This window comes from Oncorhynchus keta, chromosome 19 (genome assembly GCF_023373465.1).
Source record: "Oncorhynchus keta strain PuntledgeMale-10-30-2019 chromosome 19, Oket_V2, whole genome shotgun sequence".
Taxonomy (NCBI): domain Eukaryota; kingdom Metazoa; phylum Chordata; class Actinopteri; order Salmoniformes; family Salmonidae; genus Oncorhynchus; species Oncorhynchus keta.
In genome coordinates, this window is record NC_068439.1 from 27,091,298 (window position 1) to 27,108,658 (window position 17,361).

At 42.1% G+C, this 17,361-nt stretch overlaps 1 protein-coding gene across 1 annotated transcript; it reads left to right on the forward strand.

The window, feature by feature from the left end:
* Positions 1 to 12: 12 nt before the first annotated feature.
* On the forward strand, positions 13 to 1,666 carry LOC118375838 (replication protein A 14 kDa subunit-like). The gene is made up of 4 exons (XM_035762464.2): positions 13 to 374; positions 631 to 705; positions 899 to 1,010; positions 1,370 to 1,666. The coding sequence occupies exons 1-4, from the start codon at positions 321 to 323 to the stop codon at positions 1,450 to 1,452; spliced, it is 324 nt and encodes a 107-aa protein (XP_035618357.1). The 5' UTR covers positions 13 to 320; the 3' UTR covers positions 1,453 to 1,666.
* The last annotated feature ends 15,695 nt before the right edge of the window (positions 1,667 to 17,361 follow it).

Consider the following 17,361-nt stretch of genomic DNA (forward strand, 5'->3'; position numbering starts at 1 on the left):
TAATTCTGATCCGTTTCACAATGGTTATACCGCAATATATCGCTTGGATTCGGGTGTTTGGTTATTATACTCAACTTTTAAATGACTGAAGTTTTATTTATAAAAAGTATCCCTTCAGCTGGCATTTCAATATTAATATGAGGGACGATCATTAATACGAGCTTGTATCCTGGGGAAGAATGTAACATAGAACAATGCGGAAAAATCGTCATACATGATATTTCCCGCGCTACAACTTGTCTGATATACAATCGTTGTGCACAGCAAAATCTTTCGAAACGGCAGTTTTCGAGTCACAAAAAGCCAGGATTAACTCTGATATGCTGTCTCGATATATCAGCAGGCCGATTTGCTTCGTTAGACGCGTTGAGAAGGTAATATGCTAGTGTTATTGGTCCACGGTTAGTTCAGCACTATAAAATTGATTTCTAGTGAGTGTTTCACTGTAAAGTCGACTCCTGTTCTATTCGGCGCGTGTGACAAATACAATTTGATTTGGATGGCGGTCTTCTCTTGACGAAAGGTTCGTGGTGGTAACGTTACACCAGACTACACGTGCAGAAATTGCAATGGAATTCGATACTTAGCATTACGAAATCGCAATTCATTGTTTATTGTCGTCTATGACAGGTCCACCCAACAGGAAACTCATTCAGTCTTTCAGACGGAGACTGGAGTGCTGCGTCAGTGGAACTCAACGAGCCCGTAAGTACAGTCATTGCGTTTCTATAACGTTGCAAGACAACTAACTAGCTAGCTACAGTAGACTGGTTGAACAGTAAGTAGCAAGGAATTGAGAATACAAATAAATATCTGACAAAGACAACACTCAATGAAAGTGAACATTGTACTTGAGTTTAGTATATTGCCTGATGTAACATTGTTTATTTTTCCCCAGCTTGATGAGGAGCTGAGCGGGGTGGTGGAGGTGCTTGGTATGGTGTCCAACAAAGGGACAATAATGGCCTCTGCATACAACATACTCAGAGAAGACAAAGGCATTCCTTTCAGTAAGTACATAATCTCTCCTGTGGAAAAGGGAATGTGTTCTCAAAGTTAGACTGCTAAATGACATTATACAGAGCAGGGTGACTTCCTGCAACAAAGTCAACAAAATATGTTATCTTTCCAATGTGGGCATATCTCAATGGAGAGCACATATTTGGGATAAATAATAATGGTGGTCTTGGTATATTTTAATTATTGTTGATGGTGGTATTTCTAGGATGTCGCCCCACAGTATTTGATGATATTGACCTCTTACAGAGTCTACTTTTAAACGTACCAAAGACGGTGTTCAACTGGTTTGACATCCCTTTATTTTCTTCACATAATGGTTTAACTAATAGCATTTTAATTTTCTTTCCAGACCTGGAGCTGTACAATGAAGTCCTGAAAGTCATCCATGATTTCCCCCAGCACTATCCATTTGGAATAGCCACCAGTGGATGAGCACTTTGCACTTATTCATTACTTCCTAAAGATCATTGTCAACATGAAACTCCATTCTCTTGTTTGCCATTTTTTAATATACTTGTATATGAGTGTTAAATGTATATGTACAGTTTATTCTATTTATTGATGTGGAAAATAAAAATGAGTGCTTTTATAACGGTCTGTTTAGTCGTTACAACAAGATTCATTAATAAACCCAAAATAAGCTGTGTCTCAATTGGTTTGATATCATCCTTGACTAAAGGCAAGCTTTATCTTAACTCAACCAAGTTACTGCATCGACTGTTTATAATATTGTCGTTTACGGGTCTACTCCTTAGCTAATTAACTTGAACAGCGAGGGTTAGGACTGTCCTAATCAAATGTATTTATATAGCCCTTCGTACATCAGCTGGTATCACATAGTGCTGTCAAGAAACCAGCCTAAAACCCCAAACAGCAAGCAATGCAGGTGTAGAAGCACGGTGGCTAGAACACTCTAGAAAGGCCAAAACCTAGAGAGGAACCAGGCTATGTGGGGTGGCCAGTCCTCTTCTGGCTGTGCCGGGTGGAGATTATAACAGAACATGGCCAAGATGTTCAAATGTTCATAACCAGCATGGTCCAATAATAAGGCAGAACAGTTAACTGGAGCAGCAGCATGGCCAGGTGGACTGGGGACAGCATGGAGTCATGTCAGGTAGTCCTGAGGCATGGTCCTAGGGCTCAGGTCCTCAGAGAGAAAGAAAGAGAATTAGAGAGCACACTTAAATTCACACAGGACACCGAATAGGACAGGAGAAGTACTCCAGATATAACAAACTGACCCCATCCCCTGGACACAAACTACTGCAGCATAAATACTGGAGGCTAAGACAGGAGGGGTCAGGAGACACTGTGGCCCCATCCGAGGACACCCCTGGACAGGGCCAAACAGGAAGGATATAACAGTAAAAGCATTTGGCTAGTCAAATTTTTGGGGGGTGGGCTCCTGAGTTGTACAGGGGTCTAAGGCACTGCATCTTAGTGCTAGACGTGTCACTACTGACCCTGGTTCAATTCCAAGCTGTATCGCAACCGGCCCTGTTTGGTTCACCCATAAGGCGACGTACAATTGGCCCAGCGTTGTCAGGGTTTTGCCACAGGAGGCCGTCAATTTATTCTGAACTGACTTGCCTAGTTAAATTAAAAAAATTATATATATTCCCCTCCCATGTTTTCTGAGCACCTTTTATTTTTTTTTGACAAGACTAAAAACACCAGCGAATCTGCGGTCAGTCTACAAATGATTTGTAATTATGTTCCAACCCTCTGACCCTCCGCTCAAGAAAAAAATTGGTCTGGCTGAATCTAGTTGATCACTGAGCTAGAGGGGTCTCTGCAATATGTACTGTATTTCAAATCTGACTTGAAAATGGCTTTCTGCCATCTTCTACTCTACTGCATGCATGGCTGTGTTGTAACGCCCTCTGTTGATGCAAAGTGTTCAACACAAGCTGCTGTACTGCTGGAACCACACTTCTTACCACCAGGTGGTGAGATAGGGACTAAATAACCATCAGCAACACTATCACTGTATTACTTAACCCTAAAATAAAAAGTAGTTTCCCCACCCCTAAAAAAACAATGTTTTTGCTTTTGTTTCAGTATATCCCATCAATATATTCATGGGTTGACAAGTTTGAGATTGTTCATCACTTTAGATTTGGCAAATGCCATCCAAATATTATGACATCTATGCATGGTTCACATTCTTTACCTGAAATCTGAGATGCACAATTGACTGAATATCACCGGATGTAAAATTCGAATTGTTATTGTAATTTTCTCATCTATAGGACCTGCCCAGGAGCTGTAATGATTGTCTGATAGTGCTAATGTTATATGACATGCTGCTTGCTATATTGTGCTTCTTGATGAGTGAGAGGAGTAGCCTATGGGAGGCAGGTCAGCTGCCATATTGTGGGATGTTCAGACAAACTGTAGTGGGGATTGTTAAGTTGCTATCACTGTCACTTGACATCATTTATCCAACCAGAGACAGTCTGTCAAAGATAGCTGTCTTTTTGAGAGAGAGAGAGCTAACAGTCTCTATGAGTAACAGAGTCTGACTAAATTTTAGTTTACATACCAAGCCAGATATCTCTTCTATTAGCTTCGTGGCTCTTTCTCATGAATGAAACAACTCTCCATCATACAATATGAACTGACATGTCTAAAACAACCTTCTCCCCAGTTTCACACATCTATCCCAGATATAGGCTCTATAGGGAGGAGGTCAGAGACCTGACCATGTGGTGCAAGGACAAGAACCTCTCCCTCAACGTGATCAAGACAAAGGAGATGATTGTGGACTACAGGAAAAGGAGGACCGAGCATGCCCCCATTCTCATTGACGAGGCTGTAGTGGAGCAGGTTGAAAGCTTCAAGTTCCTTGGTGTCCACATCACCAACAAACTAACATGGTCCAAGCACACCAAGACAGTCGTGAAGAGGGCACCTGGGTTAGGGTATGTAAACACTTTGAAGTCACATTTCGTACAGTTTGAACACTTCTTTTTTTATTATACTACATTTTAAATCCAAGCCTCTGTGGTGCTTGTACACAAGCTGCAATGGAAATGCTGTAAAAAAAATAATAATAATTAAAAAGAAAAAGGTCACACACCAGATTCTCTGCAGCTTCACGTCTCTCTAAAATGACAGGCCTTGGCAGAAGATCTCTTTGGAATTTATTGAGTGAAATACCATGGATGCCACTGCAAGTCCTGCTCAAGGTCTTATTCATTAGAACATTTAGAATGCTGCAGATAGAACATGAAACCTTTAGAATGTGTCTGATTGGTCATGAAACATTTAGAATGTTGCAGATAGAACATGGAACCTTTAGAATGTTGCAGATATGATATGGAACCTTTAGAATGTTGCCATATTTATATCTGCAGCAACGCTCTGAACATTGGACTCTGTTGAACAACATGTCTAGTCATGACACTATTTGGTGTTCTTGCCTCTTGGATGACAGACTGTGCAAACGCCCAACTGATGGTGAGACAAGACAACCTGGGTTGGAGTCCTCTATTCTCCATCAGAGCCTGCTGTCTATAGTTTTGTTTCTTTGTTATCTCAGTCTTATGTTTAGTTGCTGCATCCCAAGAGATGTCAGGAAGCCGCCCTTCAAACTCCCTGGCCAGTGGTGGCAGGGCTGGCATCGGTCCTTGATGAAGTCGCTAGGTGTCTTCATTACATCTCAGAAAAACATATTGTGTCAACATCTGTAGTCCTTCTGGCCTGTTGCACCAAACCTGATACATCTCATGGGAAGATTGTTAACCTTTTCAGTTGGAGAAATCCCTCTTTCTCAGACATTTTTTATTTACATCTTCAGCAGTTGACATGAAAACCCTCTTGGTCATGTCTCTGTGCTGTAGGTTATAGGAAGGAGACAGGTACAGTGATGATGTCTCTTTCACATTGAAGTCATCCAGATGAGATCTGGTGCTTGCTAGTCCCTGAACAGTGCTGGGTTGCTGCTTGGAGTGGATACAATATGTTACTCAATGGTCATTGATCAATAATATGTTCAACCTATTCCTTTCTTTTAACAGATCATTCACACCATCCCTACACTCTTAGAAAAAAAGTGCCATCTAGAACCTAAAAGAGTTCTTCGGCTGTCCCCATAGGAGAACCCTTTAAAGAACCCTTTTTGGTTCCAGATAGAACCCTTTTCACAGAGAGTTCTACGTGGAACCAAAAAGGGTTCTCCTGTGGGGACATCCGAAGAACCCTTTAGAAACCCTTTTTTTCTAAGAGTGTAGCAGTTGGGTGACCTACATGTACTCCAGACCTAGGTCAAAATTATAACTCAAACTCTTGAGGTGCACTTGATTTGAATTAGTTTGACCAACACACAAGGTGGGCCGTGTTTGCACTTTTGGGATTATTACGTTGGCTTCATTGTAGGCTAGCCTACCGGGCAAGTTAAATCAAGTGCACCTCCAGGTTTTGAAAGTATTTGGCTGACAGTAAGTATTTGCTCCAGGTCTGCAGTACTCAGGTGTTTAACCTATAAATCATAATTAGGGCCATATTGCCACTGTCGACTTTTAGTGGCATGTCAGTGAGGATTGATATTTGACTCAATGGATCATGCTAGACACTTGATCACTCTGAACCGGAGGGGCAACAGAGGTTCACCATGACTGTGTGTGGGTTCAATGGGACTCCGTAGTGTACAGATATGAATATAGACATATACAGTAGTCCAACTAACGTTATTTATTTAATTGTAGCACTTTAATAACATTAGAGGTTGGGTGGGAGGGATTTTGCACGTTGATAGGCCACAACATGGTTTAGTTGGTATGAATGATGACTGAGAACACAAGGTGGTCTGACCTCAATGTTGTAGAGTGAAAAAAACGGAATGACTATTGATGTTATCAACGTCAAGAATGTGCAATAACCTATACTCATATTTCTTTCCATCAATCCGTTTGACAACAGTGTGATGGTCGGTGTGCTTCATAAAAATTCAGTGTTCCAGTGCAGCCCCTTGTGCAGGTTTGAATCGATTCGAGCAGGTTGATCACGGTGGCTCTCTCCTGCTTTAGGACTAAACCGGGGATTAAAAAGGTTGCCCACCGGACTATGTATTTCAGAGCAAATTAGCTGACTATTACTGTGATTCATTGTATTTAAATAAGAATCAAGGGACGGTTTAATTGATTTGAAACTATGTTATGTAACATTTGTGTCAAGTGCACTGTAGGCTATTGAACATCAAGTCATCTCCAGGGAGAAATTTGTTGTAGGCAAATGACAATCGCATGTGTTGTATGTTGTGTTGCAGATCCAATTGCTATTTTTTACAAATGATGATGGGTAACCCTGTCATTTTGATGATGAGCTCAGGGTTGTTTGTGCTTTTAAATGAATCAATCCATTGATCTGGGAGTATTAACTAGTTCTCAGAATAATTCTCAGGAATTATACATTTATAATAACATATTTACAATGAAATATTTTATATGAAATAAATCAATTGAAATGGAATTCAAGAAATGTAAAACTTTTTTGGAACTAAATGGAGAAAATTTCAGAAGAAAAAATGGTTTGACCATATCCTGCAAATTACTGCTATAGAGGCAAAAGGTAACTGAGAATAACTTGGCATCAGAATCCATTCTATCGGGTGAATGAAACAGAGGATCTGACAGAGACTAGTAGTTCTGGTTCCCTGGGTAGTCATTATGTTACACCTGCAGTCATTCCCTCACTGGAGACTTCATGTGCAACCTGTTCCTATAAACTATTACACTGGCCCAAATTGATCTGGCATTAATTAATGTTTTGTATTATGGTGTTGGCGCCCATCTAGTGTGTACAATAGTCATAGCAATCTTCAGTGTGTGTTTGTGTGTGTGTGTGTGTGTGTGTGTGTGTGTGTGTGTGTGTGTGTGTGTGTGTGTGTGTGTGTGTGTGTGTGTGTGTGTGTGTATGTATGTATATATATATATATATATATATATATATATATATATATATATATATATATATATATATATAAAAAACAAACACAAAAAACAAGTATGAAACCCAACACCAATGTCCATTGAAATAATAATAAAACCCAGGTGTTTAGCCGTGAGACAGCGGCTGACAGCCTGAGGGTGACATTGCTGATGACCGACAGCGTGGACCATCCCTGCAGCCCCAGTGCTGCGGCCGAGGCCAAAAACCACAACATTTGTCTGTTCACCATCAGGCTGTCGGACTACCCAGGCAGGGACTGGCCCACCAACGCCAGGCTACGTTCCATCGCCAGCACCCCGCCACAGCAGCACGTCCTCAGCCTCACAGACAACCTGCTGGAGGATAAACTCTTTAAAGAACTGGTGAGTGGTGGGAGTGATCTGTCCTCAAGGATACCAACATGTCTTGACATTACTATACAATTCTAGATGTTTATATTTTCCCTCAAACCCTAAATCCCAGTTCAGTAGAGCTCATGCAGTGAGATGAATGAACAGGATTAAAATGGCTAAATTGGAACATACATTACTGAGCACTGAATGTGAGCTATTATTTTTTAGAATGTGCTTGTCAACACAGGGGTAAGTCCCTTTTTTTGTAATCATCCATTGGGAATTTAAAGATAATTATCTCTGAGGTGTATATTTAAATGTTGCTTCTCTTACATCGCGTGATGTATTGTTGTCTCTACCTTTTTCCCTTTGTGCTGTCGTCTGTGCCCAACAATGTTTGTACCATGTTTGTGCTGCTGCCATGTTGTGTTGCTACCGTGTTGTTGTCATGTTGTGTTGCTACCATTCTGTGTTGTTGTGTTTAGGTATCTTTATGTGGTTTTGCGGTGTCTCTTGTCGTGATGTGTGTTTTGTTCTACATTTGTATTTTTCATCAAATCAAATTGTATTTGTCACATGCTCCGAATACAGCACCTTATAGTGAAATGCTTACAATCCCAGTCCCCGTCCGCGCAGGAGAACTTTTGCCTCTTGGTAGGCCGTCATTTTAAATAAGAGTTTGTTTTTAACTGACTAGTTAAATAAAAAATCTATAAAATAAATATCTTGGTTTCAGTGCCCACAGCCAAATTCTTGTATATGTGATATAGGAGAGAGAGGTCCCCCTGGAAGCCTAGTCAGTCCACTTTCTTATCTGTCTCATCAGCTAGCCTAGATAGTGTCAAACTCGTTCCACAGAAATCCTAGTGTCTGCTGGTTTTTGTTTTCTCCTTTCAATTAATACCAGGTGAAAGGTGAAAGGAGTTATTTACAAATTAGTGACCTTAATTCATCAAAAGCATCCTCTAATAGCCAGTTAACGTCATACACTATAACGGTCAGTTCCGGAAGTACACTGAAATTTCAATTCCAATTTTCCTCTTGAAAGGCAATGACTGGTTTGACTGAATTTACATGAAGTTGACCTCAAACCTTTCCTTCATATTTCCCAGTGTTGTGTCTGTGTGTCAGATCTGGTGTGTTGAGGTGTCCAGGTTGACAGAGGTTTACTCTGCAGTAGGAGCAGTAATCCTCAGACAGGTCACAGACAGGTCTGTGTTATTGCTGGCAAGTTCACCAGTTGGACAACCATTTGCTATAACCCCCCTACACACCCTCTGCATGCAACCAGGGGCTCTCCCAGGGTTAGTACCCCATTCAGAGTTGGGGCATTAGGGAGATGAGAGGTTATATGGCACAGAGGCCCCTGATTCTGTTGAGTTGACTGAGGCTATACGGCACAGAGGCCGCTGACTCTATTGAGGTTACTAAGGCTATATAGCACAGAGGCCCCAAAATGGCGCCGACAGAGATGGTCGCCTCGCTTCGAGTCCTTAGGAAACTGTGCAGTATTTAGTTTTTTATGTATTATTCCTTACATTGTTACCCCAGGAAATCTTTAGTCTTTTTACATACAGCCGGGAAGAACTATTGGATAGAAGAGTGACAACTTCCCAACATTACGACCAGTAATATGACTTTCCCGAAGCGGATCCTCTGTTTGGACCACCACTCAGGACAATGGATCTACTCCCAGAAGCCGACACAAAAATACAGTGCGGCAGAAGGGCCATTGGTCAGGCTCCGTAAACGATATCACCCACCACTCCCGAGTATACTACTCGCCAATGTCTAGTCTCTTGACAACAAGGTAGACGAAATTCGAGCAAGGGTTGCCTTCCAGAGAGACATCAGAGATTGTAACATTATCTGTTTCATGGAAACATGGCTCTCTCAGGATATGTTGTCGGAATCAATTCAGCCACTGGGCTACTCCATGCATCACGCCGACAGAGATAAACACCTCTCAGGGAAGAGGAAGGGTGCTGGTGTATGCTTCATGATTAACAACTCATTGTGTAATCATAACAAGATACAGGAACTAAAGTCCTTCTGCTCACCCGAACTAGAATTCCTTACAATCAAATGCCGGCCATAATACCTCCCAAGAGAATTCTCATCAGTTATCTTCACAGCTGTGTACATTCCCCCTCAAACAGACACCACGACGGCCCTCAATGAACTTCACTGGACAGCATTCCGTTTTAAATTTTTTATAATTTTTTTAAACAAGTTATTTTAATTTCTCTTCACCAATTTGGACTATTTTGTGTATGTCCATTATAATGAAATCCAAATAAAAATGCATTTAAATTACAGGTTGTTGTAATGGGTCCTATGTGTAGCTGGTGTAGAGAGTCAGGTGCAGGACAGCATCCGATGTTACAGGAAGGCCAAAAAGATCACCAAGGACAACAACCACCCGAGCCACTGCCTGTTCACACCGTTACATCCAGAAGGCGAGGTCAGTACAGGTGCATCAATGCGGGACCGAGATACTGAAAAACAGCTTCTGCCTCCATTGAGACCCAATCACTGGTCACTTTAATGCATGAATCACTAGTCACTTTGAACAATGCCACTTTAAATAATTCCACTTCAATAATGTTTACATATCTTACATTACTCATATCATATGTACAGTTGAAGTCAGAAGTTTATATACACCTTAGCCAAAAACATTTAAACTCAGTTTTTCACAATTCCTGACATGTAATCCTAGTAAAAATTCCCTCTCTTATGTCAATTAGGATCACCACTTTATTTTAAGAATGTGAAATGCCAGAATAATAGTAACGAGAATTATTTATTTCAGCTTCTATTTCTTTCATCACATTCCCAGTGGGTCAGAAGTTTACATACACTCAATTAGTATTTGGTAGCATTGCATTTAAATTGTTTAACTTGGTTCAAATGTTTCAGGTAGCCTTCCACAAGCTTCCCACAATAAGTGGGGTGAATTTTGGCCCATTCCTCCTGACAGAGCTGGTGTAACTGAGTCAGGTTTGTAGGCCTCCTTGCTCGCAGACGCATTTTCAGTTCTGCCCACAAATGTTCTATAGGACTGAGGTCTGGGCTTTGTGATGGCTACTACAATACCTTACTTTGTGGTCCTTAATCCATTTTGCCACAACTTTGGAAGTATGCTTGGGGTCATTGTCCATTTGGAAGACCCATTTGCGACCAAGCTTTAACTTCCTGACTGACGTCTTGAGATGTTGCTTCAATATATCCACATAATTTTGCTGCCTCATGATGCCATGTATTTTGTGAAGTGCACCAGTCCCTCCTGCAGCAAAGCACCCCCACAACATTATGCTGTCACCCCCGTGCTTCACGGTTGGGATGGTGTTCTTCGGGTTGCAAGCCTCCCCTTTTTCCTCCAATTATAACGATGGTCATTGTGGCCAAACAGTTCTACTTTTGGCTTTTTTATGGCGGTTTTGGAGCAGTGATATAGGACTTGTTTTACTGTGGATATAGATATTTTTGTACCTGTTTCCTCCAGCATCTTCACAAGGTCCTTTGCTGTTGTTTTGGGATTGATTTGCACTTTCCACCCCAAAGTATGTTCATCTCTAGGAGACAGAACGCGTCTCCTTCCTTTTATTTATTTATTTATTTTATTTAACCTTTATTTAACCAGGTAGGTAAGTTGAGAACAAGTTCTCATTTACAATTGCGACCTGGCCAAGATAAAGCAAGAGTGGTGTGATGGCTGCGTTGTCAGGTGGTGTTTATACTTGTGTACCATAGTTTGTACAGATGAACGTGGTACCTTCAGGCATTTGGAAATTGCTCTCATGGATGAACCAGACTTGTGGAGGTCTACAATTTGTCTTCTGGGGTTTTGGCTGATTTCTTTTGATTTTCCCATGATGTCAAGCAATGAAGCACTGAGTTTGAAGGTAGGCCTTCAAATACATCCACAGGTACACCTCCAATTGACTCACATGATGTCAATTAGTCTCTCAGAAGCTTCTAAAGCCATGACATCATTTTCTAGAATTTTCCAAGCTGTTTATAGGCACAGTCAACTTAGTGTATGTAAACTTCTGACCCACTGGAATTGTGATACGGTGAATTATAAGTGAAATAACCTGTCTGTAAACAATCCTGACCCTGACAACAAACAGTAGTGATTGTTCTGCACTACATGCTAGCTAGATAATATCAGTCTGAACCAGTGCCCATGGTCCTCTGGCACGCCACTGTTTAAAAAGGCTCAGCGCAGTCAAAATGCAGTTTTTCTCAGCTTTTTCCTGTTTTCCAGGGGAAGAGAGACAAGTGCGGCGCCCCCAGGATGAAGGGAGATCAAGTAGGTTTTTTATGAATTACTCTCCCTACTCTCCCCATGCCTCTGCTCTGTTCATTATGAATGGCTCTCCCCAAAGCTAACTGCTGCTCAGTGCATTCTTTTGGCTTTCCGACTGTGGATGAAATACATTGTTAAGTGAAGAAATAGCTATACGCTAGACTTAACAGCCTGTAAGCTTGTAACTGTGAGTGAGAATTGCACATATCCTCAATAGGCTGTTTTGTCCCTTTTCCCCTCCCGACTGTGACCTGTTCCCACAGGGGCCAGACGGACCTCCAGGCCCTCAGGGACCCAGAGGAGAGCAGGTGACTCAATATAATACAATACAACTTTTATGGCCATAAATCCCACTCCCCACACAACACTCTGCCCATTCATACCTGTGTGTGAATGAGTGAGGGGTCAAATTGAACGATTCCTGTGTCTACACCCCCACATCCGACCCTTCACTGGAACCATCAGTATCTCATGGACATGCACACTGAGTATGAAGCTCTTCTCCCAGTCTGCACTTGTGGAATGTGAGTCCTGGCTAAGTTCTTATCCTTGTCCTAGTGGAGCCAATCTAAAGCTGTCAATCCAAGCCTGCAGTGCACTGTCTTTATCTCCCACCAGACTATTGTCCAGCAGGATTAGTGTTTCGCACATGTTATCCACCCCCTCTTAATTCCTCCTTAAATGCTTTTCACACCCCTCCAGTGTTGCCATGACAACATCAGTCCATCGTCTGAATACGGTTGGTGATTTGAGTTTCAGACCTGGTCCAGACCATGTTCAAATGGGGAGTGGAAACATAATTTGATTGACCACACCCTGACCCTCCAAAATATACATGACCTGTTTGCCATACCATACTATGTTCTTACTCACACGCATTTCCAGGAGAGATATTTTTTTTAACTAAATAAACTTGGAGGTTTCAATGACGACCGAGGTCAGCCTGCAGGGATCTAACCCTAGTCTGTAGTGACGCCTATAGCATTGCGATGCAATACCTAGACCTCTACGCCACTTGGGAGACCCTGACTGATTGGTTTTCTTATTTGGGATTATGCAGTATTTGTGAAAACCTCAAGGCCCTGTGATTATAGCCCACTGCAGAAGATTTATATTCAGGCATTGACCGAGGTGTTTGTCTTGTCTCTTTTTCAGGGTCTTTTTTAATGAATACATTTTTATTTAACTAGGCAAGTCAGTTAAAAAAATGGTCTGTAGTGACGCCTCTAGCACTGAGATGCAGTGCCTTAGACCGCTGCACCACTTAGTGGAGTTCCTGAGGACCAGGGCCCTGAAGGACCTGTCGGACCCAAAGTAAGGATGAAGCTAAACTTCCTATACCTCCAGAAATGTTCAAGATAAAGATACAGCTAAAATGTACAGAGAAAGTTGGGGAAAGGTGAATGATGCCCCTCTTTCCCAGGGTGACCTAGTGGAGTGACGGAACCTCCAGGCTTATACTGGCATTGGGTTTCCTACACCTAAGGCCAATTTAAATCTGTTGTTAGGGGTGACTCTCTAGGGGTAATCTCTCTAGTGATATCTCAGACTCTAATCCTAATTTATCCTGTGTCCTATGATAAAGGAAACCAGGGAAGACCTGGACCCACCAGTTCCATGGGTATGAGTGAACCAGGACTGCCGGTAAGTTCACAGCATTCCTGACCCCTCCTGTCTCAGCCTCCAGTATTTATGCTGCAGTAGTTTATGTGTCGGGGGGCTAGGGTAAATTTGTTATATCTGGAGTACTTTCCTGTCCTATTCGGTGTCCTGTGGGAATCTAAGTGTGCGTTCTCTAATTCTCTCCTTCTCTCTTTCTTTCTCTCTCTCTGAGGACCTGAGCCCTAGGACCATGCCCCAGGACTACCTGACATGATGACTCCTTGCTGTCCCCAGTCCACCTGACCATGCTGCTGCTCCAGTTTCAACTGTTCTGCCTTATTATTATTCAACCATGCTGGTCATTTATGAACAGTTGAACATCTTGGCCATGTTCTGTTATAATCTCCACCCGGCACAGCCAGAAGAGGACTGGCCACCCCACATAGCCTGGTTCCTCTCTAGGTTTCTTCCTAGGTTTTGGCCTTTCTTGGGAGTTTTTCCCTAGCCACCGTGCTTCTACACCTGCATTGCTTGCTGTTTGGGGTTTTAGGCTGGGTTTCTGTACAGCACTTTGAGATATCAGCTGATGCACAAAGGGCTATATACATAAATTTGATTTGATTTGACTTAGGTTTTATGACTAGATATCTTCCGTACGTCAATGGTTGACATAGCCCTCTTGTAGAATTACCCTGCAGTGTGTCAGGATGTACACTAGGCGGAGACATATTGTAAATATGCTCTTTTCTGATGGATAGAAATTATTTTTCTCTTCTTTAGTATGTCTACTAGAGTCTGTTTGGTCCTCCAGGGCTTCAGGGAACACAAGGGTTCCCAGGAGAGGATCTACCAGGGCCTAAGGTGGGACACCATCACTAGCTGTTCCACCCACTGATTAGTCTAGCTTGGATATGTACTGTATGTGTACGCTATGCTGTATGTGAGATATGACATGTACTGGAGTATTCTCATACTCATACAGTGAAGTATGTACCTAGATAATGTCTCAGTGTCTTATGTGTTTCAGGATGACATGGGTTCAAAGGTGACAAGGTATGTTGACCCTAACCCTGACGTTAACCTAAAACACCTCAAGATGTGAGGTATTGAAATGCTGTGTGTCTATGGTGATGATGGTCATGAAAACATGGCGTACAGTAAGACAGGAGTTCTCAAATTGGGGTAATGCAGGGGGTCCGGCGACAGAATTGTCTCTCTGCCCCAAGTCTAAATTTGTAGAATAGCAGGAAATGTGCTTTAAAATGTGAAAATTATCTCTCTGATGCCAAGAGGGGGGCCTTCTAATTGTCCAGTCCCGGGGACTGAGACTTGATAAGTCCGGCCATGCACTGCAGAAGTCATAGTAAAATGCCATTTTTTATGCCATTTTTATCACACTGTAGTAGGAGTTGTGTTCTGATATTATGACAGGGTCCTTGATGAGATTGCTATAATAAATGGGGTCCCAACGCAAAAAAATGTTTGGGAACCCCTGCACTAAGGGATTACCTCTTATCCCCTGATCCTCTAACTTCTGACCTCCAGGGAAACACAGGAGCCCCAGGGTTCCCAGGATTGATGGGCTTTCCTTAGTACTGCTGGTTTTCATTCTTCACCTCTATTTATTTTTTTGTTTATTTCACCTTTATTTAAGGTAGGCCAGTTGAGAACAAGAGCTAATTTACAACTGCGACCTGGCCAAGATAAAGCAAAGCAGCGTGACACAAACAACACAGAGTTACACATGGGATAAACAAAAATACAGTCAATAACACAATTGCAAAAAAGTCTATATACAGTGTGTGAAAATGAGGTAAGATTAGGGAGGTAAGGCAATAAATACGCCGTAGTGGCGAAGTAATTACAATTTAGCAATTAAACACTGGAGTGATAGATGTGCAGAAGATTAATGTGCAAGTAGAGATACAGGGGTGCAAAGGAGCAAAACAATAAACAATATGGGGATGAGGTAGTTGGATGGGCTATTTACAGATGGGCTATGTACAGGTGCAATGATCTGTGAGCTGCTCTGACAGCTGATGTTTAAAGTTAGTGAGTCAGGGTAGGATAGGTATGGGTCTGTAACAGTTTGGATCTAGAGTGTCTCCCCCTTTGAAGAGGGGGATGACCGCGGCAGCTTTCCAATCTTTGGGATTTTCAGACAATATGAAAGAGAGGTTGAAAAGGCTAGTAATAGGGGTTGCAACAATTGCGGCGGATAATTTTAGAAAGAGAGGGTCCAGGTCCTCTAATCAGGGACTGATTCAGTTGTCTTCTCCACAGGGTGACCAGGGCTTCCCAGGGCAGCACGGAACACACAGGGAGAGAGAGGAGTCGTGGAGCCAGGGCCAAAGGTGAGTAGATGGCAAAGGTCTCCAATGCAGCATACACTATACAGCTGAGATGAGCAGGTGTTGAATGTGGAGGTGTGTGTCTGATCTGTGGTCATTTCCAGGGTGAACCAGGACCTGACGGATCCTCTGGGATACCTGGTATACTTGGGGAAGATGGAGTGGTCGAATCTAAGGTAAGCAAGGTGTCAAAGTTAATTTAGAGGTCATAGATCATTAGGTCCCATTGTACATGTACTATAGAGTATAAAGAGCACAGACATTTGAAGTAGTTATTCCATAACTTGTTAACTTGTTTATAGTCTTCCTTTTCTTTGTGTCTTGAAACAGGGTGAGATTGGTTTGCCAGGACTGCGAGGGACAGAGGGTGCCTGGGAAAGGTATTCCTGGAGAAAAGGTAGAGTTCTATTTTTGAAGGTTTGGGATCTAGAATGTTTAGCCAGACAACCACCCACAGTCCTATAGAATCCTTTGTTAGTTCTGGCCTACCTGCATACACCTATGTTAAACACAGCATTGTCTGCTTCCAGTATAAGAGTCATACTGATTAACTCAAACTTAAGCAATACAAGAGAGGATATCCTGAATAGTCTACCTTTGAAGTACAGGATGGACAAATATTGTGCTGGGCCTTACACAACTTTATTGAGTGAGTTTACCAGTCACCCTCTCCCGGGTAACAAAATATTGCACATGCCTTATACGTCAGGCTGGCTGAATAAACATTTCCTGAACACAAAGTCAATATATATCCACTACAACTAGACTCCCTGACTGTTGCTGTACCTTCAAAAGGCAATTCCAAGCAATATTATGCATCATAATGAAATATGATAAATTATGAATGGCACCTGTGTTGATAACGGAAGCTTAAACACAGTAGTAGTGCTTTCAGAGAATCCAGACAGGGTTGAGTGTCCCAAATAGCATCTTATACCCTTAAAGTGTGGTCCACTGCACTCTCGTGGAACTGGGTCCTTTCTATGACTTCTGCAGTGAAACTTTTGACAATGACGACCAAAATGGTCAAGACTGGAGTCCCCTTTTATAGGCCCGCGGACCAATTTCCCCCCCATAAAACTCGGAGTCTTAACTTACTGTTGATAGTAAGAATAATATAATACATAAGGTGCAATTTGGAAATTTGGTTGTGCGTCACCAGTCACTCAATTAGCCCATGTCATTTTTTTTAGGTTGGTAAGTTAGTGTAGTGGCCAGCTATCTAAACTTGTAGTAAGCATGGTCGAATTACAAACCGGGTAGGGGCCCATTGATCATCAGCTATCATGTTAAAAACTGCAAACATTTGTCTTCAACCTATGGCAACCTATGGCCATTCTTCCAAGATGGCGTAGCAGTGAAGGCGGGTTTTGTTCGTCCTCTCGTGTACTTTTGTATTTTTCGTATTTTTTTGTACATATATTTACATTTTATTTTCAATCTCTTTTCGATTTTTAATTTGATTATACCTTCCGGAAACCTGCCTCACCCAATGTGATATGGAATCACTATTATTTTAAATTTTAGAACACATTCAAGAACCTCCAGAAGCTAACCAGCTAATTAGCTACAAGCGATTTAGTCATTGTTAGCCACTGCTAGCGGCTTTTACCTTCTGCACAGATAACAGCCCTGTTTTTAGCCTGGATAATACTCGCCAGTCTACCAGTATCGGACTATCTCTCCAGAACAATGCCGGATTCCTGCCGTAATCCCTGGACCACTACTTCTGATCTTCACACCTCTTTCGCCATCTGGCTTGGATTCTCTGTCGACACGGCGCCCCGCC

Excerpts from the sequence above, each read along its gene's own strand:
- LOC118375838 (XM_035762464.2), top strand. The coding sequence starts at position 321 with ATGCTGTCTCGATATATCAGCAGGCCGATTTGCTTCGTTAGACGCGTT. Across the intron at positions 375-630 it reads TCGTTAGACGCGTTGAGAAG|GTCCACCCAACAGGAAACTC; the intron begins GTAATATGCTAG and ends CGTCTATGACAG. Across the intron at positions 706-898 it reads CAGTGGAACTCAACGAGCCC|CTTGATGAGGAGCTGAGCGG; the intron begins GTAAGTACAGTC and ends ATTTTTCCCCAG.